Source organism: Sorex araneus, chromosome 3 (assembly GCF_027595985.1).
Source record: "Sorex araneus isolate mSorAra2 chromosome 3, mSorAra2.pri, whole genome shotgun sequence".
NCBI classification, from domain to species: Eukaryota; Metazoa; Chordata; class Mammalia; order Eulipotyphla; family Soricidae; genus Sorex; species Sorex araneus.
Window position 1 is genome coordinate 95,891,148 of NC_073304.1, and position 26,035 is coordinate 95,917,182.

Consider the following 26,035-nt stretch of genomic DNA (forward strand, 5'->3'; position numbering starts at 1 on the left):
CAGAAAAAGTACCAGTGTTGGTGCAGATGTGGGAAAGGGGACATTCACCCACTACTAGTGGAATGTCAACTGTCTAACTTCCATGAAAAACAATATGAACACTCCGCAAGAAACTGAAAATTGAGCTCCCATACAACCCAGCAATTCCACTTCTCAGCATCTACTTTCCAACCCCCTAAAAAAACTATTTGTGTTCCTATGTCCCTTGCAGCAATATTTGCAACAGCCAAACTCTGCAAAAAAGCTACTGAAAACAGATGACTGGGTAAGGAAACCCTAGTCCATATTCACAGTGGAATACTGCTCGCTATAAGGAAAGACAAAATCATGACAGTTGAAACGACACTGGTGGAACTGGAAGGAATAACGATGAGTGAAGTCAGCCAGAAACAAGACAATGAATGAGCTCTCGCATACGTGAGATGTAAAGAAGCAGAGTCAGGGAACAAAAAATGGGCAAAGACAACAAAATGAGGCATAACTGGGGGGCCAGAGAGATAGTACACGGCGGACCCAGGTTCGAGCCCCAATATCCTATATGATCCCCTCAGCACTACCAGGAGTAATTCCTGATTATAGAGCCAGGGTAGTCCCTGAGCAATGCTAGGAGTAACAAGGAAGGAAGGAAGGAAGGAAGGAAGGGAGGGAGGGAGGGAGGGAGGGAGGGAGGGAGGGAGGGAGGGAGGGAGGGAGGGAGGGAGGGAGGAAGGAAGGAAGGAAGGAAGGAAGGAAGGAAGGAAGGAAGGAAGGAAGGAAGGAAGGAAGGAAGGAAGGAAGGAAGGAAGGAAGGAAGACACAACGTCACACCTACTTGAATCTGGGATCTTGTGTGGATACACCCATTCTTCCCTAGCCAACCACATATTTGTCTTCTCAACTGGGTAACCCTTAGCAGTACTGGGAGAATCCTGGAGGTCCCGCCCACTGAGGGCTGTAGCTCTGGAGGTTCTCAGGCCGTGAGCCACCCGGCATCCGCTGGCCTGAATTCTGAGCCCCTGGCCTGGTTGCTCATATTGCCAGGAGTGGCCCCAGGGCCACCACCTGGAAGATTTCCCCGTTTCAAAACAAAACAAAATAAAATATACTCAATAAAGCACAGGCTCTAATAGCATCTTAATGAGCCATAGTAAGGCTTGAGGCCAAACTCCAGGAATTTTTTTACATATTTCAAACAGTTAATATTTTCCAGCACAGTAAAATAATTGAAAAATGAAAAAGTAGTATATTAAAACTCACAACACTATTTTAAGTTTAAATGAGTGATAAAAAATACTGTAGCTAATTTTACTCGAGTGGTTGTAAACTTATCATGAATATCTTTAAGCATATTCTTAAGCAATACTTCTTTTAAATTTTTTTTATTAGTGAATCACCATGGGGTACAGTGCAGACTTACAAACTTTCATGCTTGTGTTTCAGCCATACAATGATCAAGTACCCATCCCTCCACCAGTGCCCATTCTCCACCAATGATTTCAGTATCCCTCCTAGCACCCCAACTCCCTCCCCCCCACACCCCACCCCGCCTCTGTGGCAGGGCATTCCCTTTTATTGTCTCTTTCCTTTTGGGTGTTGTAGTTTGCACTATAGGCACTGAGTGGCCATTGTGTTCGATCTATAGTCTACATTCAGTTTGCATCTCCCAACCCGAGTTGTTCCTCCAAATACCCTTTACTTGGTGTTCCCTTCTCTAGCTGAGCTGCCTTTTCCCCGAGCATTTGAGGCAACACTCTTTTTTAAAAAAATAAACTACCAAATTGCCTGAAAATTTTATTTCTTTTCAACTATAAAAGATTGGCCAGGGGCTAGAGCAATAGCACAGTGGGAAGAATGTTTGCCTTGCACGTGGCCTACTCAGGTTCGATTCCCAGCATCCCATATGGTCCCCAGAGCACCGCCAGGAGTTATTCCTGCGTGCAGAGCCAGGAGTTAACCCCTGTGCATCGTCAGGTGTGACCCAAAAAAAAGCAAAAAAAAAAAAAAAAAGATTGGCCTACAAGGTCTATTTTATTTCATTAAAGTGTATAACAAGCTGTTTCATGTAAATCTTTGGGGGAAAATGGAGATTTTTTTCAAGCATTTTTTACTATTAGGTCTCTTCACTCTCATCCTAGTTCAGCTTTTGTCTGTTTGGTTTATGTTTGTTTGGGGGGCATATCTGGTGATGCTCAGGTGTTACTTCTGACTCTGCACTCAGGAATTACTACTGGCAGTGTGCAGGGGGCCATAAGGATGCAGGGGATAGAACCCAGGTCAGCTATGTGCAAGGGAAATGCCCTACCCACTCTGCCATCTCTCCAGCCCCTGGGTCGGCAGTTTGACAACTGATTTGGATGAAGACACAGAAAAAGCATTTATCAAATATGCTGGTCCTGTCAGTCCTAAGGAATTAACAAATCATCTGGATTCAAAGAGATACTGCAAAGCAATACTAGTAAGCCACGCAAGATGAAACAGGATCGGGAAAATGGGCTATGTTTGTGCCCCAAATGCAAATGTAAGAATATGGAATAGCTCACTGAAAATAAGAGGGTCTGGGATATTTGAGAGTCAGCTCAGTGGAAACAACTACAGAAAACATCAAATGTGGCTGCCCAAAACAGCAGTATCCAATGAGACAGATCATAATGCTGCTGTGTTCTAGTGGTCCTACAATGCCGAGAGCATAGACCAACTGAGACTTGCTAAAGATGAGTAACCAGGATTTAATGTGCTATGAAGAGTAATTGGCAGGCCAGACACAGATCCAGCCTGAGAGAGGAGTCAGAAGACAATAACAGAGAGAAGGCGCTCCCATCTTCAAGAGGTAGATTTATTCTAAATGGAAACGGGGCAAGTAAATCTAATAAACGCACATTTGGGGACCTGGGTGGTAGTACAGCAGGTAGAATACCTGCCTTGCACACAGCCGACCCAGGTTCCATCCCCGCACCCAATGTAGTCCCCCAAGCCTCACCACAGTCTACCTGAGTGCAGAGGCAGGAGTAAGTCATTTAATGGCAATGTACATTTAATTTCAATATAATATACAGTGAGAATAATTCAAAGAAAGAACCTTTAGCATTGAGTTTTCTTCGTTAGATGCCAAATGACAAAGTGGCAGGGTTGCGGTGCTGGGGAACCAAGCATCAGAGGGCTCGTGAGACTAGCTGACCTTTAAAGTATCTTTCAGCTCTAATTTGGAGATGTGACTTTTCCACACTAGGTCTAAGGCAAGCTTTTGGCTCTGGTGCAATCAGCTCTCTCCCTGCTGAAACAAGCCTTGTGTTTCATGTACTTTCCTGTGTCATGTCCACATTTACTCTCAGGCCATTCTCTCTCATTCACGCAAAATACAAAGGATTCATCTTTCTAGACCTTATCCACCCATCAAAAATTAATCCAAACACTGCCCTTTTATTAAGGCTGCTTTGCCTATACTGATCTGGTCTCTTTCTCCTCTGCATTATGAACTAGTTCTAATACAATTAGTTCTAATTGTTTGGCAATTAATCATAGCCCACCCTGAGATGCCTTTTCTGTCTTAAACTGTTACTTAACCTTTTGTTGAGAATTCCTCTCTGAGACAGAGAAACAGACACACAGACACACAGACAGAAAGACAGAAAGACAGAGAGTGAGAGAGAGAGAGAGAGAGAGAGAGAGAGAGAGAGAGAGAGAGAGAGAGAGAAGAAAAGCGCCTGCCATAGAGGCGGGCAGGGGGTGGGGAGTGGGGGGTGATGGGAGGGAACCTGGGGAAACTGGTGCTGGGAAATGTATACTAGTGGTAAAAGGAGAGAGAGAGCAAAAGGGAATGCCCTGCCACAGAGGCAGGGTGGGGTGGGGGGAGGATGGGGTGGGGGTGGTGGGAGGGATGCTGGGACCATTGGTGGTGGAAAATGGGCACTGGTGGAGGGATTGGCACTCGACCACTGTATGACTGAAATGCAAGCACAAAAGTTTGTAAGTCTGTAACTGTACCTCATGGTGATTCACTAATAAAAAAAATTTTTAAATAAAATAAAATAAAAATGTACACTGGTGGAGTGATGGGTGTTGGAATACTGTATGACATAAATCCAATTATGAACAGTTTTGTAATGCTCTAAAAAAATAAAATTAAAAAAATGACAAAATTAAAAACAAAGAATTCCTCTCTGCAACTCAATTAAAAGCTCCTGAAAGTTAGACACTGAAGCTTACATACTATATATATATCTATATATATATATAGTACCCCTAGATATATACATGCATACATATATACATATATATATCTAGGGGTACAAGCGGACATTTAAGAATATTTTTTATGCTTTTCAGTATTGGGAAAATTTTAATTAGAATTGTTATTTTATAAAGCAGTATGTTATTACAGGCAAGTACAAACTTACCATACAAATCTGCATATTAATGTATGTGACTTCCAGTTCAGATAAAGAACTGCCAGAATAAAATACTTTTTTGGGAGGGGGTGTGGGGTCACACAGAGCAGTGCGCAGGGGCTGGCTCTGCACTCAGGAACTACTCCTGGCAGCACCCAGAGATTCCAGGGATGTGGGATTCCAGGGATCGAACCCAAGTAAGTAGCATGCAAAGCAAATGCCCTACACACTGTAATAATGCTGCAGCCCCTAAAATAAAATACTTTCACCCACTGATAACATGTTCTAACCACAGCATTCTTTTTTTAATTCTGAACACTTCATTTTGATAAATTAAGTAGAAACACAACTAAATTTAAGGGATCACTAAATTCACCACCACGGCTCACCGCAAACTACTGTCCAAATGTCAACAAAACGTCACTGTTGAATTTCTCCTGCATGTCTGTGACACCAAAACAAAATTTTTTTAAAAAGCTACAGTAAGTATTGAAAATAAAATAACTGATGTGGGGCTGGAATGACAGCACAGCGGCGAGGGCATTTTCCTTGGATGCAGTCAACCTGGCACTCTGTGTGTTTCCCTGCGCTCAGCAGGAGTAACCCCTGAGTGCAGGGCCAGGAGTAAGTCCTGGGCATCATCAGGCACAGCCCAAAACAAAAAGCAAACAAAAAAGAGTTACAGTATTGGGGAAGAGGGACATATTTCATTAAATATAAAAGGTACTGATGTGCAATGATTTGATCATAGTTTTTATTCATGCACCCCAAAACACATAAAGAAAAAACATTTTTGTCAAAGTCCAAAATATATTCTTGTCACCTAAACACTGACAAACACAACACAATAAAGAGAGAACTCTTTTTCAGCTCAGACGTATTCGTAAAGGTCAGGAAATACTTACTGAAGATTCCGGATCTGAAAGCTCATCCAATAATTTCCTTGCATCTACCACAGCTTGATAAAGTCTCAGATTTGTGCCATCAGATGCAACAAAGCAAGCACTTGCAGAATTACAGTATGTGCCTGAGAAATTAAACGCATTCAAATGCAGTCAATAAAATGCATTATTGACTCAAATATGAGAGATACTTGTCTTTTTAGGCAAAAAGTGATTCAGAATCATAATTAAACAACTAGAAAATATAAAATTGTGTTTTTAATTCAACAGAAAGTTGATGAGAAGGAAAAGATGGATCATAAGATTCTAGCTGTTGTAAGCATTAAGTTTAGTGTCTACACAATGAGTTACTATTTAAAAACATTTAACAGCACACATGCTGCCCGAGCCTATGTGCTGCTTATGCCCACATAGCCAAACACACGTGACACCGAACACATGTGTTGCCCACATCTCCCCTCTTGGGATGTGTACCTTCATGCTACAGTGTCTAAGGCTAGGATGTGTGTAGGGGCTCTCTCTGCCATTGGAGAAGCCCGCATTCGTTCTCTCCCTCTCCCCCCCACCCCTTTACTCTCTCTCCCTCCCCCACATATACCTTCAAAAACCCTCCAAATAAAATCATTTAACTTCAAATAAAAAAAACAACATTTAACAGCAACATATATGAGCCATTTTGTGGCTACAAAATAATTAAGCCTTCTATTATTTTTACAATGAAAACAAACACTTACCAAGACAATAACTGGGAATAAGAGTTGGAAGCCAAGCAACATTAGAGAAGGCTGAAGTATGTAAAGAATTAATTCTAGCCAATTCTGAGACTCCTCCAGTGTATGACAAAGGTCCAATTGGGTCTACACGCCATAGAATAAGTTCGCTGTAAATTGCATTTGGGTCATGAAATGTACACGTTGCTGCATTTCTAAGGGACTGTTTGGAGGGGCCTTTTAGATGTCTCATAGGATCCATAGATTTACTTAAATGAGCATCGGCGTCCCACTGACAATCGGATTCAGGCGTCAAGAGAGCGTTGTGATGAGACGAGGTAAGCAACAGTGGTAAGACTGAATGGCATGCCAGGTCATTGAGGTGAAATCGATGACCACAGTACCGAAACTTGTGAGATACGGTAAGGACAGTGGTAAAGGCAGACTTATCGGCAAACGTGACTGCCCACTGGTTTAGAGAGCCATCGATGTGTTTGGAGACCATCATGACCGTAGGAGCTACAATGTTCATATTCATGCCGTGTGAGCGAGACTGGGGCTGTGATTGGTGAGGGCTCTCTGCAGCCACCGAGTCTGCATGTGAATGGGTGTGGTGAGAATCTTTGGAAGCATTTATGCAGGCATACATCATGATATTTTTACTCAGAGAACTCGCATCGCCAGATGGGAATGCAACAGGTATCCGGGAAGAAAAAGAAACCTGCAAGACACAATGACACGACACAGCATGAGAAGCTGCCGCCTCCAGAAATACGTCCATTCCCAAGGTGCCAAACCCCAGCTCCTAAGTGGAGACAATCTCTTCGTGGTCGAGTCCCCTTTTCTCTGTTTATGTAACAGCTCTATTCATAGTCCCAGAAAAGACGGCAGAAAACCCACTTCAAGCATTTGCTGATACACCTAAATGGCCACAACCACAAATGTACATGAAGTTGAGAAAGATAACAGGTAAGAGGTAGCCAGATTTAAAAACCAGGACAAAGGAAGGTGAGTCACATTTTCAGTGTTGTTTCTTAGGCTCATTCAAAATACTGTCAATCCCCGAAAAGGGGAACTACCATATTTATATTCAAATATTCACGAATGAATTCAAAGTTAAATTCACTTGGCTTTTATTAATTAGGTTTGTAAAAATTTTGGTCACCGATTCCTCTTCCTAAGAATACCTCTTTTTGAGGCTGGAGTGATAGGACAGCGGGTAGGGCATTTGCCTTGCACGGGGCAGACCTGGGTTCAATTCCCAGCATCCCATATGGTCCCCTGAGCACTGCCAGGAGTAATTTCTGAGTGCATGAGCCAGGAGTAACCCCTGTGCATCGCCGGGTGTGACCCAAGAAAAGCAAATATATATATATACCCCCCTTTTTTCAGTTACTTTTTTCAAACAGATTATTACATATTTGCCATTGTTAATAACAGTACAGGAAGTAGGGCGTTTGCCTTGCACGCAGTCAACCTGGGTTCGATTCCTCCATCCCTCTTGGAGAACCCAGCAAACTACCCAGGTATCCCGTCGAGAGTATATCGCCAGCACAGCAGAGCCTGGCAAGCTACCCATGGCATATTCAATATGCCAAAAACAGTAACAACAAGTCTCACAATGGAGAGGTTACTGGTGCCCGCTCGAGTGGGCAATCAATGAGCAACGGGCTGACAGTGATACAGTGATACAATTAATATTGATGATTACTTTTATTATTAGTTTTTAAATAATTACCAGCCAAAAATGGTGTATTTGGGTAAATCTGAAAATCCACCCTATCTGCAGTGTTTTGTTTTTAGAGAAATGTAATAATTGCTTCATCAAATGCGTACCTGGACTTGTCTAAATATTCCAGGATTATATTCATCCAAATACTTTATGTGCCACACTAGGAAGGTACCATCTACCGGGTGGATAGTAAAAAGCATGTCAGGATTCTTGTTCCATTCGGCGAGCAGCATTTCAATCTTCCGGTCAAGCAAGACCGTGGGCAGAGGCAGAGAGGCTCGAGGGCGAGAGCAGGTTCTGGGACTTCCTTCTCGCTCCCCATCTTCATGTTCAGATGACCCAGTACCTGCCTCGGATTCTCGATCCAGGGACAAATCTGAATCAGGACATAAATAACACATCAACACAGGCAAAATATGAGAACATGAGAATAACATTTAAAAAGTGCAGTTATAAGCTAGGCTATCAAGAAATAACATATTAAGTTCAGAGTATATGCCCCTTTTACAATTTGGGGGCTGGAGACTATTCTCTGGTCTTATTGAAAAGCACTATATATCACTTGGAGATAAATTCAAATTTTATTTACCCTAGCATTACGACTATCCACTAGTAAAAACTCTTCGGGGGGGGGGGTGCAGCTGGAGTGATAGCACAGCGGGTAGGGCATTTGCCTTGCACACGGCTAACCCAGGTTCAATTCCCAGCATACTATATGGTCCCCTGAGCACTACCTGGAAATATCAGGGAATGGTAATTCCTGAGTGCAAAGCCAGGAGTAACCCCTATACATTGCCAGGTATGACCCAAAAAGCAAAAATATGGACAGTTCTTCAAAAACTAGAAATTGAGCTTCCATATGACCCTGCAATACTACTTCTGGGAATATATCCCAAAGATGCGAAAAAGCACAGTAGAAATGACATCTGTACCTATATGTTCATTGCAGCACTGTTCACAATAGCCAAAATCTGGAAATAACCCAAGTGCCCTAGAACAGATGGACTGGTTAAAGAAACTTTGGTACATCTACACAATGAAATACTATGCAGCTGTTAGAAGAGATGAAATCATGAAATTTACTTATAAATGGATAGATATGGAGAGTATAATGCTAAGTGAAATGAGTCAGAAAGAGAGGGACAGACATAGAAGGACTACACTCATTTGTGGAGCATAGAATAACATCACATGAGGCTGACACCCAAGGACAGTAGATACAAGGGCCAGGAGGACTACCCCATAGCTGGAAGACTGCTTCATGAGTGGAGGGGAGAAGGCAGATGGAATAGAGAAGGGATCACTAAGAAAATGATGGCCGGAGGAATCAGTCGGGATGGGAGATGTGTACCAAAAGTAGATAATGGGCCAAATATGATGACCCCTCAGTGTCTGTGTTGCAAGCCATAATGCCCAAAAGTAGAGAGAGAGTATGGGGAATATTGTCTGCCATGGAGGCAGGGGGAGGGTGGAAAAGGAGGGGTATATCGGGGATATTGGTGGTGAGGAATGTGCACTGGTGGAGGGATGGGTGTTTGATCATTGTGTGATTGTAACCCTAACATGAAAGCTTATAACTATGTCACAGTGATTCAATAAAATTTTTTTTTAAAAAAGTGAAAAAAGAAATATATGGGGCTGGAGTGATAGTACAGCAGGTAGGACTTTTCCAAGGTAAGACATCACTAAAAGCAGAATGTTACCAACACGCAGGCAAACTAGATGACCGACCATAAATAACACACAGCAAGTATTTGTGGAAATGGAAATGTTGAAGGGAAGGAGAACAAAATAAGTATGTATTACAAACTGGGGGCTGGAGCGATAGCACAGCGGTTGGATGTTCACCTTTCACGCTGCCAACCCAAGTTCGATTCCTCCGCCCCTCTCGGAGAGCCCGGCAAGCTACAGAGAGTATCAGACACTCGGCAGAGTCTGGCAAGCTACCCGTGCATACTGGATATACCAAAAACAGTAACAATAAGTCTCTCAATGTGAGACGTTACTGGTGCCTGCTCGAACAAACCGATGAGCAACAGGATGACAGTGACAGTGATTACAAACTGAAAGAGGAACCACTAAATTGCTAACTTGGAAAAAAAAATCTGAGCAAGGCTACTAACCATGGTCCAGCTTCATGCGCAAACCCCGCTCCCGTTCCTCCTGTGACCGCTCCTCGTCTTCTCTACTTGCATCATCACTTTCAAGATCGATCTGCTTTTCTGAAAGTTTTCGTAACTGCTGCATAAATATCTCAGTAGAGGATGTAAAATGGAATTCCTTGTTGTTCAGCCAGTGTACTACAAAGCCGCCGCTCCCGTCATCAATGTTAAACGCGGTGCCAATCAAGACATTAGGAATATCTATGGAAACAGAAAAGGCGGCATTGAAATGAATTTTAACATCTTCAAACAAAATATATTAAAACTGTTCATGTGAAGGAATAGGTCTATACTTACATAAAAAAGGTACTGAGCAATCTTTAATTGAATAGTGAATGTAAATATTAAATATAGTGCTTCACATTAATTGAATTAACTAATTTTAAAATGAAATACATGAAACGTACAAACCTTTACTAAATCCTGGTCTGGGGACAACAGAACAGAAAGATAAAATTGAAAATCAGCTATTAAAGATACTTTAGAAAGATGTGGAGAAATCTGAATATGAAGTGGGTATTAAAAGTTACAGAATTACTTCTGATTTCTTTAGATACTGTGACTGTGTGAACTGCCTTACTCTCTTCTAAAACCCTTACTTTGAGCCTGGCATTCATTCAGGCAATTATTGTTGCTCTCTACTAGATTAAGACGAGTTTGTTCACTGCTAGCTTACTAAGAGATGTGACACATTTTTAATTAAAAAAGTAATGTTGGGGCTGGAGCGATAGCACAGCGGGGAGGGCGTTTGCCTTGCACGCAGCCGACCCGGGTTCTAATCCCAGCATCCCATATGGTCCCCTGAGCTCTGCCAGGGTAATTCCTGAGTGAAGAGCCAGGAGTAACCCCTGTGCATCGCCGGGTGTGACCCAAAAACCAAAAAAAAAAAAAAACAAAAAGTAATGTTTTGGGGGCTGGAGCAATAGCACAGAGAGTAGGTCATTTGCCTTGCACGCAGCCGACCCAGGTTTGATTCCCAGAACCCCATATGGTCTCCTGAGCACCACCAGGGGTAATTCCTGAGTGCAGAGCCAGGAGTAACCCCTGTGCATCGCCAGGTGTGACCCAAAAAGGAAAAAAAAATTAGTGTTTCATTTATACTAGGAAGAAAAAAAAACTTGCTCAAGTGCAAAAGGATGATGTGCAATGACGGACATATTTTACATTGAATGACTAAAATTAAGGCCTTGGGAAAGGCACAGAGAGCAAAAGAGCATGCCTGGAAGCCTGAGGCCTAAAGTTTGATTCCCAATAGCACCCACAGAGGGACTGGAGCAATAGCACAGCGGGTATGGCGTTTGCCTTGCCAAAAGCACCCACAGAATGATTCCGGGAGCTCAGCGCTCTGGACCTGATCCCACAGCAGTATAAGATCTCTGCAGCGTGCTAACGTGTGTGACCCCAATAAACGCCACCCCACAAAGCATTCACCCTCACATTTGGTAAGCGCTATCCCAAACCAACACCACAGTGACCCCCGGTGAGTACTACAACCAGAATCAGTGTGAGTGCCACACTTGACTAGGATTTACTCTAAGTAGATCTAAAAATCTGAAAATATTTAGTCTTCTCCTATGTTTTTAATACCGAAAGAAAACAAAATTCACTCAAATATACTTTTTTGCCACATAGAACCCACCTTAAAACACTTCTCCACACCATGGGAAGAAAAGGAGTAAGAGAAAATATCAAGAGTAAAAATATCTTTCCTTAGGGTGGGACCAACAGACTGTGCAAGTAGAAACTAAAATATGCTGATATAGACTTAAAAACCTGCAAAAACACATTAAAGTTATTAAAATTTTGAAAAGGATATTAATGAAAATATAAGAGAAAGGGAAATTATATCTTTAACCAGACATCAGTAGTGCTCCAGGTTCAACAGATGCTCTGATTTACTCAGAACTCTTACTTATAATCTAGATGAAAACTTCTCACAGGCCAGAGAAACAAAGGTGCTCAAAGTACTTGTTGGAAGCTATTCCCTAAAAATCACATAGTCCAATTTAAGAAATGGTGCCTTATATTCCTATCCCAAGAGGAAGCATTCTATACAACAGTGTAGAATATTAACATCCAAATCTTATAGACAGCAGGAGTCTTCCTTTTGTGCTGCCCTTACCCTGGCATGTCTGTAAGAGACACTTGGCGAGCCCTTACCTGTGGCAGGATTGATGCTTGCAGCAATGTGGAAGTGACACAAGGCATTTGCATGGTGGGAAATGTGCCTCTGGACCTCATGCATGGGCCCCTGGTCAGGCAGAAGGTCAGTGTGAGTCACGAGAACAGATGACCTCCTTTGTCCTTTTCTCAAATTTTTTAAATGGTGTATTGTCTAAAATAGAAAAATAATTACTGAAGTCAATTCTGGAATATCTCATGAACACAAAAGCACTTTTAATTACTGAGGCTTTCTGATTCTTCTCTCTGCAAAACTTGACCACTTTAAAAAAAAAAACACTTTCTTAGCTATAATAAGATAATCCTGGATATCGTCTCCATAGTTCCTAGACATTTTGAGATTCGAGGCAAAAAAAAGCAGTTGCCCTAAATTAATTACTAATGTTTTAGTAGGATACTGATCACCTGCTAATATTATTTTGGATTTTGAGCTAATCATTTATTAATAACATCACTATACAGAGGCTTCAATAGATAAAGCATCCAAAGTCTTGGTTTTCCCAGGAAGGTCTCAGTAATGAAAAGGAATTACTTCACTGTACTTCCTTATATTCTGTAATTTAATCTACGCCCAGACCAGGCTTGATACTAATTTCCTTTTATTTTCAAGGACCTATACTGTTTAACCAAAGATGCTGACAACTATATATTTCTACATCTGAAATGCAAATTAAAGAATCATAATTACTGGGGCCAGGGATTTTTTTTTTACAGCTTAAAAAACTGAAGCACATGTATGGCATGTGTGAGGCCCCAAGTTTGCTCCCAATGCCACATAGTCAGCCCCCTGAAGTCTGTCAAGATTGTCCCTAGCCAGCCCTGGGTACCACTTCCCAAAGCAGCACCACGTTGCTGATGCTGAGCATGCACCACACCACTGGGTCCAGGGGAGCCAGACAGAAAACTGGGCCTCTGAGGACCACTGAGGAAGTACCTCCCCCAAAAAAGAGGCAACAATTAAAATTACTTATTTACCTAGACTGACCGCCTGTATGAGACCATTTCTGTCTATGGTTTCTAAGTGGCCTAAAATTAAGTAGTCTTATAGGGATAAAGAATTATTTACTGTTATTTTTATCACTTCATGTACCAGGTGCAATCTCTGCATCTTAACTTATGAATGTCTACCAGATAAATAATCAAAATGTACTGACCATCTAGAGCGAGAGAGCGAGAGAGTGAGAGAGAGCGAGCGAGAGAGAGAGAGAGAGAGAGAGAGAGAAAGAGAGAGAGAAAGAGAGAGAGAGAGAGAGAGAGTACCTCAAGGGCATGCTGTATTCTGTCTTTGTGTTTTCCATGATGAGCAATGTTGCCGGCAATGCTGGAAGTGGTGGTCTCACAAATCTGCTCACCCAAAAGACAGTCTTCGGGTAATAAGGTTTCTGCCCAGAGCCGACAGACACCATCATGGCATGAAGTCAGTAACACATTACAGACAGAACCTCTAATGACAAAGAGAAGGAAACAAAAGCTACTATGAGCACCGCCGCCATCAGCAAATTAAAGGCTACTCATGTCTGGTTCGTGGGTCAAGATGATTGGTACACAACAAGTAGCAAATCTGTATGCATTGCTCCTGTCCTGATCAGAGGGATCCACTATTTTGCACTATTTACCAAACACCAGTTTTCACCTGCTCCTACCCATTAGCTAGCAGGCTGGATAAAAGACCACAGGCCTTTTTTCCTCTACAATCTGTGCCCATGGTACATATTCTACTTTGTATTTTTAAATTCTGTATTACCATTTATTTTCTCACATTAAAGTGGGGATCACAGAACAGTAACCATGTCATCAGCATATCTTATCTCTAATAACTTAGAGTAAATGTTTTTTCAAGTGAATTCATAAATATCTGTGCTTAGCCTGCTGTCCCATACCATATGTGAATATTCAGTGATGATAATGGAAAAGGAGAAAAAAATGCTTTTCAACTACTGTTAGAAAAGAAAACCACATGTGACTCATTTAATTAAAAAAATACAGGGAAAAAAAAAGACCACATGCAAGTAGCATGAAACAGAACCCAATAAACTGACAGACACCAGAATTCTACTTATGTCTTGAACAGCCAAGCTAGATTAGTAAACAGTGCGTTTCCAGCTGCTTTAGAGATGTCTCTATACTAATTGCTTTACAAATGACACAGTACACAATGGAATACTATGCAGCTGTCAGGAAAAATGACGTCATGAAATTTGCCTATAAATGGATAGATGTGGAAAATACCATGCTGAGTGAAATGAGTCGGAGAGGGACAGATATAGAATGACGGCATTCATTTTGTAACACATAAAAATATATATTGTAGAAGAATAATATCCATGGCCAGGAAATACAGGGGTTAGGAGGACTGGGAAATGGTTGAAACTAATCACAAGTGCGTGGGGGGCTGAGGGTAGGTAAGATAGAGAAGAGACCAGAATGACAATAATAGCTGGGAATGACACACTGGACAAGATCTGAGGGTAAAAGTAGGTAAGGGGTATTCTTGATAACCTTTCATATCAATACTGCAAACCACAATGCTCAAAGGGGTGGTGGGGAGAAAGAGACAGAGACAGAGAAAAAAATACCTGCCATAGAGGCAGGCAGGGGGTGGGCAGTAGGTGGGGGGAGTGATGGGAGAGAACCTGGGGACACTGGTTCTGGAAAATGTACACTGGTGGGGGGATGGGTGTTGGAACACTGTATGACTGAAATTCAATGCGAACAGCTTTGTAATGGTCAATCTCACAGTGATCCCATTAAAAAGTTTAAAAAATAAATACAAGGGCTGGCGCAATAGCACAGCGGGTAGGGCGTATGCCTTGCATGCGGCCTACCCGGGTTTGATTCACAGCATCCCATATGGTCTCCTGAGCACCGCCAGGGGTAATTCCTAAGTGCAGAGCCAGGAATAACCCCTGTGTGTTGCCGAGTGTGACCCAAAAAAGTAAAATAAATAAATAAATAAAAATTAACAAATAAAAAAGAAATGGCACTGTACAGAAAAAGAGGAGTCAACTAAAGAGCTTAAAATCATATCAGGTATCACTGTGGACACCGCAACAACAAGGAAATGGTCATGGCAAAGGAAATAAATGAATGCCAGGTTCAAATATGTTCCTTGAAGGCTCTGCGTGAATACTAACATCTTCTCAACAAAATCAAGTAGCAAGAATGATCTTAATGCTAACTTGAGAGTAACTCTAAGAAAAGATGATTAAATGTCCAAGAGCCTCAAGGCGGCAGTCACGTCATTTTGCATCTTTCTTCTCATAATCTATGACAGTTACAATACATACACAACTCACCATTAATAACATGGTAAGAAGATAATACTTTCAAACTTTAAGTTAATTTCCACTTAAAGAAGTAAAAATGTCATAGCAGCTGATGGCTCAAGTACAGAACAAAAAGATTTTATTCTTCCTTTGAAAAAAAATACTTACATGAAATCTGAGTCAAAGTGTTTTAGAAATATTTTCATAGATGCAATAACTTAGGCATAATTAGCCTTTTATTTAGACTCAAAAAAATGAGTAAATTCTCCATGTTGCCATTTATAGCATACTTCCATTATGGGCACTTTACTTCCCATCAGGTATCTACAGTTCTTAGATATAATTAGTTGACACAAGAATCCTCCATCAGGAATGAATAGACTCGAACTGGAACCTCAGAATATGAGGTTCAGTGGGTAGAGCATTTGCCTTGCATGCAGCTGACCTGGATTCGAGTCCCAGAATTCTACATGGTCCCCTGAGCACCACCAGGAGTGATTCCTGAGTGCAGAGCCAGAATAAGCCTTGAGCATTTCAAGGTGTGACTCCCCCCAACCCCCAAAAAGTTAATAAATAGACTTTTGGGACCGGAGTGATAATACAGCAGGTAAGGCACTTGCCTTGCACCTGACAACCCAGGTTCAATCCCCAGATCCCCGCCAGGAGTGATCCCTGAGCGCAGAGCCAGGTAAGCCCTGAACACAGCAGGGTCTGACCCCAAAACAAAACAAAGAATGAGTAGATTCTTAGCAGATATTTTTAAGCAACCTTTTCTAAACTGTAAGTTTTAAATAGAAACCATTTGCATGAGTGGATTTGTACCTTCTTTAAACTTCTGAACACTCTGAAGGAAAGTTTTAACAAAGAAAAAAACATTTAAAAGTCTACTAAAAATGTCCTATTGGTAGCACTAGGAAAAACCCAGCCACTTTATTTCTGGGTAAGACATCCTTTATCACAGTATTTATTACTGATAGCTTTATTTCCCCATCAATATGTAACTTGCCAACATTTTCTAGAATCTTCTACTATTGCTGCTCCTACTAACATTTCTGGCTAATCTACCCGTGCACATAAAGCAAACTATGGACTCACATACTAAGCAATCATACACTCATACTTTTTTTGTCTGACGACTCTCTAACTCTCAATGTTCTCGTTCAACAGAGGAAAAACTGAGGCACACAGAGCTTAAGTAAGAAATAGCATCACAAGCTTCCAAGGCTGAAAACAGCAGCATGAACGGAAGGCAGGTGGCTGGGCCCAGAACCTCTGGTCCTTTGCAAGCGCGTGGCTGCACTGAAGGGACTTGTGCTTTCAGTGTCTTTATGAACATAGTAAGCATAAGGTGAAGTCGCACGAGGCGGCTCTCTAACCTGGGCATATACTTGCTAGTCTTACGCCATGAAAAGCCTGTCACAGCTCGCGGATGAGCCAAGTAAACAAAAGAGAACTGGGTGGCCGCCTGACGTTTTTTCACTTCGTGATGATCCTGAGGTATGATCGAAGACTTCCAACCAGTCATGGGATACCACACTTTCAAAAGACAGTCGTCCTGCAAAGACACAGAGGGCGACATCAATTCAATGTATACATACACAATTACTTCAGTGTCTCGAAAAAGGTTTAGAAGTTAAGTCACATATTTTAAAATGCACGTGACCTAAAGCACTTATAGGGTGGGAGAAAGCTCCAAAGGCCCAAGCACAGGACTTGCAAGAAGAAGTTCTAAGTTCCATCCGCAGTACCACATGGTTCCCCCCGAGTACTGCTGGAGTCAGTTGCTGGAGCAATGAGCCTGGGCTAGTGCCTCAATACTATAGTATGTTCCTTTTCCCCCTCCACCCACCAAAAAAAAAAAAAAAGAGGACTAACGATATGCTGGCCCTGGCTTGATCCCCCAGCACCAAATGTGGTCCCCCAAATACTGCCAGGAGACACTCCTGAGCATGGAGACAAGAGTAGCTCCTCTGCACCATTGGGTGTGGCCCAAACCTCCCTCCCCACAAAAGAATAGCATAAAATATTGTCATCATAATTCATGATACATATATATGGGCCAAAGGACAGTACAGCAGGGACGGTATATCCCTTGTATGTGGCTGACCTAGGTTTGATCCCCACCATCCCATTTGGTCCCCTGAGCACCGCAAGGATTAATTCCTGAGTGCAGAGCCAGGAATAACCCCTGAGCATTGCCGGGTGTGACTCAAAAACAAAACAAAACAATAACAAAGCCATAATTCATGATAGAATAACTAAATTGGCTTGAGAAATATGAGTCCATGAGCCTGAGAAAGAGCCAGAAGTAAGCCCTGAGCACTGCAAAATATTTCACTCCTCCACCCCGGAAAGGAAAAAAAAAAGGAAAAAAGAAATAAGAAGTCCATCAAAAGGCCAGGAATATAACTCACAGATAGAGCATATGCTTCATATGTATGAGGTCATGCACTAAATTTCTGGTACTTTCCACACACAAAACTAAAATATGCTCTCATAAAAGTGTCTATGTACTTGTATTTATACTTCTGTGTGCTTCATGAAAGGATCAGAAAGTCTGGCAGATTGCATACTATATACAGAAATCTGATTTTTACCCCCAATTTTAAAGCTAATTAGCAGGACATTTTATTTTCTCTGCCATTTTTTAATAAGCACATACTGTTTTAATAATAGGCATTTCCATTAAAGTGTGGGGTGGGGAAGGGAAACATCTGATAAACCAGTTCTTTAAAATCCAAAACACTGAATCTCGGAAGAGAGCAGCAGTCTGAAAAGCAAAAGCACGTGTGGAAACATTCTCTATCCTCTGCCTTCCCTTCCTGCCAAAATCAGCCTCCACAAAAATTCTCATCCTTTCCCTTAGGAAAGCCCAATTTTGTACTCTAAAGCAGCTTTCTTGTGGGGTGAGTATAGTGGGCAGGATTCTTGCCTTGCACACAGCTGACCCGGGTTCAATCCCTAGTATCCCATGTGGTCCCCCAAGGCCCACCACGAGTGATCCCTAAGCAGAGTCAGGAGAAAACCCTGCACAAACACCAAACCAAAAGTAAATAAAAGTTAAAATACTTGTGGGGCTGGAGCAATAGCACAGCAGATAGGGCATTTGCCTTGCACGCAGCCGACCTGGGTTCGATTCCCGGCATCCCATATAGTCCCCCGAGCACCGCCAGGAATAATTCCTGAGTGCGTGAACCAGGAGTAACCTCTGTGCATCGCTGGGTGTGACCCAAACCCCCCCCCCAAAAAAAAAGTTAAAACACTTGTTTAACTCAAGAAAAATTTAATTTACCACACTTATTTTTAAGTGCTCAATGAATTGCCTAATATATTAACTCCTGAAGGTAACAGCATTTAAATCCCACAACACCTTCTAGTGATGGATCCCACAGTTACCATCTGCTTCTTTGAGTCAGACAAAATCTGGCTTTATTAACAGAAACAAGGCAGATGGAAGAAGGCGGGGGGAACGCCAACACAACGAAGCTAAATTTCTGTTCTTTTTTACCAAAAGGATCTTAATTAGATGTGGTATCTTCTAAAAACACATGGAGATAAGCTTTTTTTCATTTCGTGACATTGTACTAACCTGCAGAGGAGCACTGACAGTAAGGCACTGTTATAGTTTCCACAAAAATTATAAAACAGTTCTTAGCACTGAATATAAAGAAATTAGAGAATTAGAATACAATTTTAAAAAATGTTGTCAATTGCGATGGCTTAGTATAATAAAAAAGTCAAAGAAGCTATTAAGCATGTTGGCACATACAAACAGTACCAACTCTAAGGAGCACAAAATCTAGCTGTCCCATTTAACAGGATGTGCTTTTAGTTACTTTATTTTTGTTTGAAACACAAAGGCACCTTTCCATACATAATAAGGTTCAGATGCTACAAAAATATTCAATGAATATTTATCATCTCACATGGATAATTAATAGTTTAGGTACTAATTGTGACCTTGTCAAAAAGTAATTCATAAATAGTGTCACGATTCACCCATCAGGTAAGCAAAGAGAGATGATCAGAAACATTATGAACATATAGAGAAAATGTATTCTTTGTTTTGTATGTAATTTGGTGGCTCATGTGTCTCTTGAAGGGAGAAATGGACATTCCGTAATTTCTATCAATAGACCACTCTTGATTCAATCCAATTACATGTGTTCAATTTATCTCAAAAGAACCAATGATGTTATGACATTTGATCATGATCTGGGGCTAGAGCAACAGTACAGCAGGTAGGGAGTTTGCTTTGCACACATTCAAACCCAAGTCCGATCTCTGGTATCCCATATGGCCCTCCAAGCACACTAGGAGTGATTTCTAAGCACACAGCCAGGAGTAATCCCTGAGCACTGCCAAGTGTGGCCCCTCAAAAAAAAAAAGCACACAAAAAAACATTTGACCATGATCTGATCCAGATTGATTAAAAAGCCAAACATCACTGAGTAAACTCAATAATTGTTTTCAGACTACTTCTGACATACAATCAGAATTGTTCTGCAGTGAACCAGGGGTAATGATTAGCCCACAGCGACTGCAGAAAAATGGCCCTAGGACACAGAAGAAGTGTGTGGTGGCTTAGAACAGCAGGTTGTGGCCTCAACCATTAAAGAATGCCTGTCAAAGACTACACTTTCAGGGATCATTCCTATAGCATGCTACTAGAGAAGTTTTTCCAGTGGAGCACCTGAAACCTTGAAGAATCAGAGCATCCTCTCCTGAGCACGAAGGTGGTACTAGGTGTAGCTTCTGCAACTGCCTTTTACCACTGGTAATCGTTCTTCTCTTTCTTTGGAAGAGGGAGAGGGAGAGGATGCCAGCTAAGTGGTCCTGGTAAGTCACCTTGATCATAAATGCCAGTCTGTGCACCTACATGCAGGACAGGCATGGTCCACAGGTGTAAAAAGGCAGAAGAATGCCAGCTTAGAGCACCTGCCTTGCAAGCACCAGTTCAAATCCCCACTGCCCTGCAGGTCAACAGACAAGATACTAGCAGTTATGTGCAGGCACTGACCAGTCACTGCTTTTTTGTGTAAGCTCTTAAGACAGCTAGGATCCTAGGATTCTACATGTTTATTATAATGTATGCACAAGTGGACTCTTCCTTTTTACACATATGTCCACACGGTTTCACTGTTTGTACATGTCCCAGTTAAGTACTTCCTCCTCCATGAATTCTCTTCACCCAACCCTTCATCCGACTGACTTCTCAAGCATCGCAGTATCCCGGTTTACTTTGAAGGCTTCTCCATCTTTTCTATTTCCACCTCTGTTCTTTTGTTGTAAGCCTCGATCTCTTCTGCCACACATTTTTGCCTCCAGCTGGCTTCACCACGGCCCTTAGTTTAAGACACCATCTTTTGACAACTCCAAAATTCGATCTCTCGGGGGGACTTCCCGCCAGATTGTACTACCTGGTATATTAACTTGCGTGTACCTCAAACTCTCACCTGGCCTCTACTCTCCATCTTTCTGCAAGCCCCACCAATTCCTAGCCCAGAGTCTCGGTACTTGGGGTTCCTTGGCCAAAATTACTCTTTCCTCTGAACTTCACCACTGTCTCCTTCCTACTATTCAGCTCTCAGTTAAAACTGATTTCCCTAGAAAACACAAAAGTTTTCTTTACAGATCACCCACACGAAGAGACACCAACACTGCCACGTCATCCCATCTTCATTTCCTAGGTAGCACTTATTAACACATAGTATTTTGTCTTTGTTCACTAGAATTTAAGAACCCTGAGGCCAGAACTCTTTATTACCAACTGTCTAGCAGAGGGCTGGGAAGATACCCCAAAGGGCAAGAGCACAAGCCCAGGGTGTGACCCACATGTCTTTCTGAGCACTGACTGGAGCAAACCCCAGGAGGACAAATGGTGACATTCAAAAATATGTCATTTTACATATGCATATATACATATACATTTGCTAAACATTTGCTAGTTTGCTGATTTCAAGTAAAATGCCAAATTATTTTCCCCCAAAATACACTACAGAGAAACAAAGTTAATATTTGGAAGGGGGTGTTTGGAGACTTCTCATGATGTGACTATGCTAATCAGAAGTCTTCAAGCCTTGTAAGAAAGGTTGTTAAAATTTTAAATTCATTTTACTAGTTTTGTGATAAAAAGTACACCCGATCTTATTGTTAGGTATGACCCCATCCCCAAATACCTAAATGTGTGTGTTTATGTGTGCATGCATGTGTGTGTTCTGTGTGTGTGTGTGTGTGTGTGCACGCACATGCAAAATCCAGTAAGGATCCCCTGGAGAATCCAGCCACCCTCTCCAAGAGAAGAACCACCTGAACCCTCAGGAACATGAGGGGGCCACAGGCTTGGGGGTGGGGAGGACGGCACAGGGAAAGGGAGAGCAAGCTGAAGGCCTGCACCCCAAATTCTACTCTACTCTGGCAAAGCCTGTTTAGGAGGCAACAGCTCTACTGGGCAAGCACTTCTGCCAGGACACACCTCAGAGGCAAGTGGCAGAGTTCTGATCCCTCTAGAACAAGGAACAGCCGAGGGCAAGTTCTACCCCGCCAAACCAAGTGCAGAGCTGCGGCAGGCTGAGTGACATCCGCTTGGCAGGGCCAGACAACACCAGCTCCTCCTCCACCCCCCTCACTCGGCCAATCCCAGCAGCGGGAATGAAAGCCTGGAACTAGAAAGATCTTCAGATCTTCAGAGAACAAAAATAGCACCAGCAAGCCCTCCCATGCCTGCTGTGCCCGTTTTCAGTATGAACACTCGAATACTGGAACTTGGTGGGGGGTGGGGGGTGGGGGAATTTTTGTTTTTTTAATTTTGGTTTTGGGTCACACCCAGCGATGCACAGACATTATTGTTGGGATTTTCCAGGAGACCATATGGGATGCCGGGGATCTAACCTGGACTGGTGGTATGCAAGGCAAGCACCCTACCCACTGTACTATCTCTCTAACCCAACACTTGAATATTTGCCCAGAGCCAAGGCAGGTCAAAATGATGACCTCAGGGGCTGGAGCGATAGCACAGTGGGTAGGGCATTTGCCTTGCATGCGGCCGACCTGGGTTCGATTCCCAGAATTCCATATGGTCCCCCAAGCACCGCCAGGAGTAATTCCTGAGTGCATGAGTCAGGAGTAACCCCTGTGCATTGCTGGTGTGACCCAAAAAGCAAACAAATAAAATAAAAGTATGGCCTCAGGGTCCCACGTGATGGGCACACAGATGGCTGCCCAGGCCAGTTTGAGTCTGGTGTCAGCTGTAATACAGTCTTGCAGTGAACACAGGTGTGCATGTATCTTTTATATCTTGAAGTGAATATGGTTGTCCATCTATCTTTTTGAGTTAGTGGATTTGTCATTTTTTTTTTATTCTTGGAATACATACAAAAGGTAAATAAATTTCTGGGTTACATGTAGTTCTATTTTCAATTCTTTGAGAATGCTCCAAGCTATTTCTCTACAGGCTAAACCAGTTCACATTCAATAGTGAATGATGACACCCTTTTCAACACAGTCCCATCAGCCCTGATTTGTTTTCAGACTTTTGTTTGCTTTATATTTCTAATTGAATTTTTTATTTGAATCACAGTGAGATATACAGTTACAAAGTTGTTCGTGAGTGGGTTCCAGTCACACATGTCCCGACACCCATTGTACATTCACCTTGGCACATTTCCTACCACCAGTGTCCTCTATGGCAGGCACTTTTCTTTTATCTCTCTCTGTCTCCTTCTGTATCTGTGTGTGTGTGTGTGTGTGTGTGTGCGTGCGCGCGCGCGCGCGTGTGTGTGTGTGTGTCTCCTTTTGGGCATTGTGGTCTGCAATACAGATACTGAAAGGTTATCAGTATATCCCTTTACCATTTTCAATGCTCAGTTCCTGTCCAAAATCATCATTTCCAACAAGTACTGTCATACTGGTCCCATTATCCTACCTGCTCTTCACCCCTCCCCCTAAAAACTCTCGTGGCAAGCTCCAACCACTGACCAGTCCTCCTGGCCCCTGTTTTCCCTGGCCTTGGATATTAGTCTCATACTATTTTTTTATATCCCACAAATGAATGCTATATAAATGCTATATAAATCATTCTATATCCGGGGGCTGGAGCGATAGCACAGTGGGTAGGGCGTTTGCCTTGCACACGGCTGACCCAGGTTCGATTCCCAAAATCCCATATGGTCCCCTGAGCACCGCTAGGAGTAATTCCTGAGTGCAGAGCCAGGAGCACCCCCTGTGCATCACCAGGTATGACCCAAAAGGCAAAAAAAAAAAAACAAAAAAATTTGCCAATAACCTGTTACCCACTTCAGTCAATAGCCATCTGAGCAAGTTGTTATTAAAGAAATTCATGGCAATTTCTTGAATAATAAAGAATTTATTAAAAATAAATTATTTAATTTATTCACCTTGAAGAAATTCAAGGCCTGTCTATTTTATTTTGTTGTGTTGTTCTTTTGGGGTCACACCCAGCGATCCTCAGGGGTTGCTCCTGGCTCTGTACCCAGGAATTACTCCTGGCGATATTCAAGGGACCATATGGGATGCTGGGAATCGAATCTGGGTCGGCCGTGTGCAAGGCAAACACCCTATCCATTGTATTATCATTCCAGCCCCAGCAAGGACTTGTCTAGAAAGATTTCAATTTTATGGCACTGCTCAATACATTTGAAGATGGTGTTTAATAAAGAAACCCAATCCCTTACCCTTCCATGTTGGTGTGAACACTCCACACAGCTGACTTGGATGTCATCGTTGGGGTGTGACCCAAAAAGAAAAAAAATCATTCTATATCCAACCCTCTCCTTCTGACTCATTTCACTCAGCATGATACTCTCCATGCCCATCCATTTATAAGCAAGTTTCATGATTTAATTTTATCCTAACAGCTGCATAGCATTCCATTGTGTAGATGCACTATGGTTTCTTTATCCAGTCATCTGTTCTTGGGCATTCAGGATGTTTCCAGATTCTGGCTACTGTGACTAGTGTGTTTCTAGCTTTTTAAATACAGACTATTCTCCCAAGGTTTACAATCAACACTATTTACAACAGCTAAGATCTGGATTCAACACATGAAAAATAAGTAGGTAGGAAATTATGGAATATGTGTGTGTTTGTGTAATGAAAAGTCCATGAGTTATAAGGAGAAAAAATGAAACCTTGCACTTTGCTCGCCAAAGGCAAGAGAACTGAACCTAGATTGGGGGAAAAGTGGATGAAAGGAAGGAACCCTTGGGGTCTTCAGGGAGGAAAGTGACCACTTTGGTGGTGGGTGAGTTATTCAAATATGTATGCACGAAACCATCATTAACAACAGTGTAAGTCAAAGCACCTAATACTTTTTTTGCAGGGAGGGTAAGAGGTTGGGGGGTCACACCTGGCAGTGCACTCCTGGCTCTGGGCTCTGAGATCACACCTGGCAGGAGGTTCAGGGGACAATATAAAGTTTATTGACAATATAAAGTATCAGGGATTGAACCCCAGTTTGGCAGCATGCAAGGTAAGTGCCCTCCACACTGTATTCTTGCTCTGAACCTGCCCCAGGTTTGGTTTTTTTTTTAATCTCTCATTTTGCTGTAATATGGATGGAAGTGTGTGAGGCCAAAGTAAATCAGAGGAGAAAGACAAATATCAGATGACCTATCTCACTCATCTGTGGTAAACAGAGAATGAGAGCCAGGGGATAGATGTGGCCAATGGAAACAAACTCTTAAACTCTTGTCAATAGAACTGAGTTTACCAAGTAGGAGGTGGCAAGAACGAAGGAAGAGGACAAGAAGGGACAGGAACCAGGAACGGAGGAAAGCAGGGACATTGACACTGGGGTGGCACAGCGAGACTTTGAATGCCTAAAGCATAAACGCTAACACTATTATAAACTATGTTACTTTTATTATAGTTATATCTAACTATTAGAAACTACGTTACCTCTATTATAGTTGTGTATAACTAAAAACATAAACACTATTATAAACTATGTTAAGACAATTAAAAGAACAAAGCAGGGGAGACATGGTGATAACAAGCTAATTGAAAGACGGCAAGCAAAAAAGTTGAAAGAAATCCAAGAGTGTTCTATGTCCCGGAAGTACACTGGAAAAAGGGTTGAGGGTGGGCGTGAGAAGCAGCTATATTACATCCTGTCCATCGGTTAGGAAAGAGCCAACCACAAGCTTCAGTAACGAACTAGCTGTGGACTTGCTGCTGTGTGGGTACAGCAGGAAATGAGGAAAACCTACAATCTACAGCAACCTTGTCTTCAAGGTGCTGTAAATCAGGCAGAGAAACATAGCCAAAGCTGGGAGTGAAGGTCAAGAAAAGACTTTTGTTATTGTGGCTTTTCTGTTTCGGAATGGGCCACCTGACAGCATGTCTGACACCGTTGGGCTGGATTTGTGAGCCTGGAGTGCCGTGATAAGAGGTCAGAGAGACTGGATGACTTAAAAAAAAAAATAAGTTTCCTTGAGGCGGGGAGGTAGCTCAACAGCTACTACAATACCTGCCTCAAAAACACAAGGACCCGGGTTCAATTCCTGGTGCTGTCCTGTGAGTTGAGTATGGAACCAACAACTCTGGAACTTGTGCCTGGCAGCTGTGCAGTCTGTGATCCCCAGAGCCACAAATCATTTTGTCTACACCACCAGCAGGGAATGAAGGCTGCAACCCCACCCTCCACGCCCATCCCAGCAAGCCCTGCAGCAAAAGGTGAGCACCGTGGCCAGGGGGAC

General features: G+C 42.4%; 1 protein-coding gene and 1 non-coding gene across 4 annotated transcripts in view; one reads left to right on the plus strand and one right to left on the minus strand.

The window, feature by feature from the left end:
* DMXL2 (Dmx like 2) overlaps window positions 1-26,035 on the minus strand; it is a 134,794-nt gene that overhangs the window by 61,070 nt on the left and 47,689 nt on the right. For 2 of the 3 annotated variants that reach the window (XM_055129849.1, XM_055129848.1), the window contains exons 7-13: window positions 16,694-16,872; window positions 13,312-13,495; window positions 12,031-12,205; window positions 9,832-10,071; window positions 7,813-8,084; window positions 6,001-6,697; window positions 5,270-5,391 (exon numbers count right to left, since the gene is read on the minus strand). In XM_055129849.1, the coding sequence (XP_054985824.1) occupies window positions 5,270-5,391; window positions 6,001-6,697; window positions 7,813-8,084; window positions 9,832-10,071; window positions 12,031-12,205; window positions 13,312-13,495; window positions 16,694-16,872 (1,869 nt within the window). Of the gene's footprint in view, window positions 1-5,269; window positions 5,392-6,000; window positions 6,698-7,812; window positions 8,085-9,831; window positions 10,072-11,509; window positions 11,531-12,030; window positions 12,206-13,311; window positions 13,496-16,693; window positions 16,873-26,035 lie in introns of those variants that run through there. The other variant, XM_055129850.1, reaches the window with a different exon arrangement.
* Window positions 19,947-20,152, plus strand: LOC129403746 (small nucleolar RNA U3). The gene has a single exon (XR_008629424.1). It is a non-coding gene; the product is annotated as a small nucleolar RNA U3 (small nucleolar RNA).